Source organism: Quercus lobata, unplaced genomic scaffold, assembly GCF_001633185.2.
Source record: "Quercus lobata isolate SW786 unplaced genomic scaffold, ValleyOak3.0 Primary Assembly Scq3eQI_126, whole genome shotgun sequence".
NCBI lineage: Eukaryota > Viridiplantae > Streptophyta > Magnoliopsida > Fagales > Fagaceae > Quercus > Quercus lobata.
In genome coordinates, this window is record NW_022154758.1 from 15,567 (window position 1) to 17,566 (window position 2,000).

Below are 2,000 nucleotides of genomic sequence, written 5' to 3' on the forward strand. Positions count from 1 at the left end.
CTCTTCTTGCCCTTTGAAGCAGATATGATTCTAAAAATTCCTCTAAGCCAGCAGCTGCCAGAGGATTCACTGATATGGATTGGGAACAAAAGAGGGGTGTTCACGGTTAAAAGTGCATACCACATTGCTGCCAAGCTTCAGTCAGATAAGGATTTGGGAGAAAGCTCATCCGGAGACTCAAAAAGCATTATTTGGAAAAAAAACTTTGGAAAATGAAACTCCCTCCAAAGATCAAGATCTTTGCTTGGAGAGCCTGTGCTAATAGCCTCCCTGTGTATGTGAAAATGGCGGAAAGAGGAATTCAATTGTGCTGCGACTGCCCTGTATGTGGAGAAGATTTTGAAAGCCTAACTCATGCATTAATCCAATGTGATTTTGCTCTGTCAGTTTGGGCTTTTTGGAATGACTGCCCCTTACTTCTTCTTTTGAATGCCTTGGACTTCACTGATATAGTTCTTCATTTCTGTTCAAGCCCCAATAGTGAGCACTTAGATTATTTTTTTGCTACTGCCTGGGCAATTTGGCACAACCGGAACCAACTAGTGCATAATGAGAAGGGCCTCTCTCCGCTGCAAATCTGGGATTTAGCGAGAAGTATTATTCAGGATATCCATGAAGCCAACAATAAGCTCAGTTATGCAAAATATGAATCGAATGTGGGCTGGTTGGCCCCTTCGCCTGGATATTTCAAAGTTAATGTGGATGGTGCGTCGCCATTGGATGGAAATGGCACCTCTAGTGTGGGTGCAATTGTTCGCAATAGTGATGGAAAGGTTGTTGCAGCTCTTTGCAAGGCTCTGCCATCTATTTATCCAGCCGAGTGGACTGAGCTTTTTGCTTTAGAACAAGGCATCTCTCTAGCTCAGCAAATGGCGATCTCGAAAGTCATTTTTGAATCCGATGCTGCTTTTGCAATTCAGGCCATTTCTCAGGGCTCTTGTGGTGGAGAGATTGGTCACTTAATCCAAGGTATCCTGGAAGCAAAGTCCTCTTTCACGGATTGCTCCTTCAGACACGTAAACAGGGCATTCAATGGTGCTGCTCACGAGCTGGCCCAATATGCAAAATGGAATAACGCTAGTCATGTATGGAAGGATGTTTTTCCCCTGTTTTTGAATTCCTTGTTCCATTCTGTATTGAACTAATGCTATCTGAGTGTGCTCTGTTTCTGTCCTATATGGACTCTGTTTTCGGACTGTATTCTCTGCCCTGTTATTTTCTTCTCATGCTTAATGAAATTTCATTTTCCTCTCAAAAAAAAAAAAAAAAAAAAATAGTATCCTGCGTGCATACGTAAAAAAGGTTATACTGAGAGTCAAATTTTGCTAGAAGGTGGTGCATGTTTCTAAATTCTGATAAAGACCTAACCTCGATCTACATATTGATACATGTTTCAATATTGCTAGTGGCCGAAAACACCACTCAGAACCAACGAGGAATCGAGAATATCTTCATGATATCAAGAATGACGTCTAGCTAATGGACCCATAAGCTTTTTGTTTGGTCTATTTCTGAAACTATTGGTATAAAGCTTTTTGCTGCCATCCAGTCCTTTGTAGACCCTACAAATTGTTCTAGTAATCGTATGTTTAGATTAGTTTTTTTGCCAACAAATTATTTGCTTATTTGTTGAAAATAAATAAATGTATAAATTATACTCTAAAAAAAATGCTTTAAAATATATATATATATATATATATATATTTATATATTCATAAACAATAAACTAAAATACAAGTTTAATCCAAACTCACTTCTAAATATCTTACAATGAGAAAAAAAATATCTTAAGTGTCCCAAAACTTAAACTATTGAAATATGATGAATTTAATTATTTAACTAATATTTCTAACACTCCCCTTTACGTGTGGGCCGAAACTACTTTTTGATAGGTGAGACTCAATACGTGGGAATTTAAATGGGAGATAAAATGGAGGAGACAATGATCAAATTTAAGATTTTATGCTTTGATATCATATTAAATTTTCAATTGTCCCAAA

General features: G+C 37.6%; 1 protein-coding gene across 1 annotated transcript; it reads left to right on the forward strand.

Annotated features, from left to right (window-relative positions):
- Positions 1–212: 212 nt before the first annotated feature.
- On the forward strand, positions 213–1,145 carry LOC115973258. Its single transcript, XM_031093513.1, has one exon. The coding sequence runs from the start codon at positions 213–215 to the stop codon at positions 1,143–1,145; it is 933 nt and encodes a 310-aa protein (XP_030949373.1).
- The last annotated feature ends 855 nt before the right edge of the window (positions 1,146–2,000 follow it).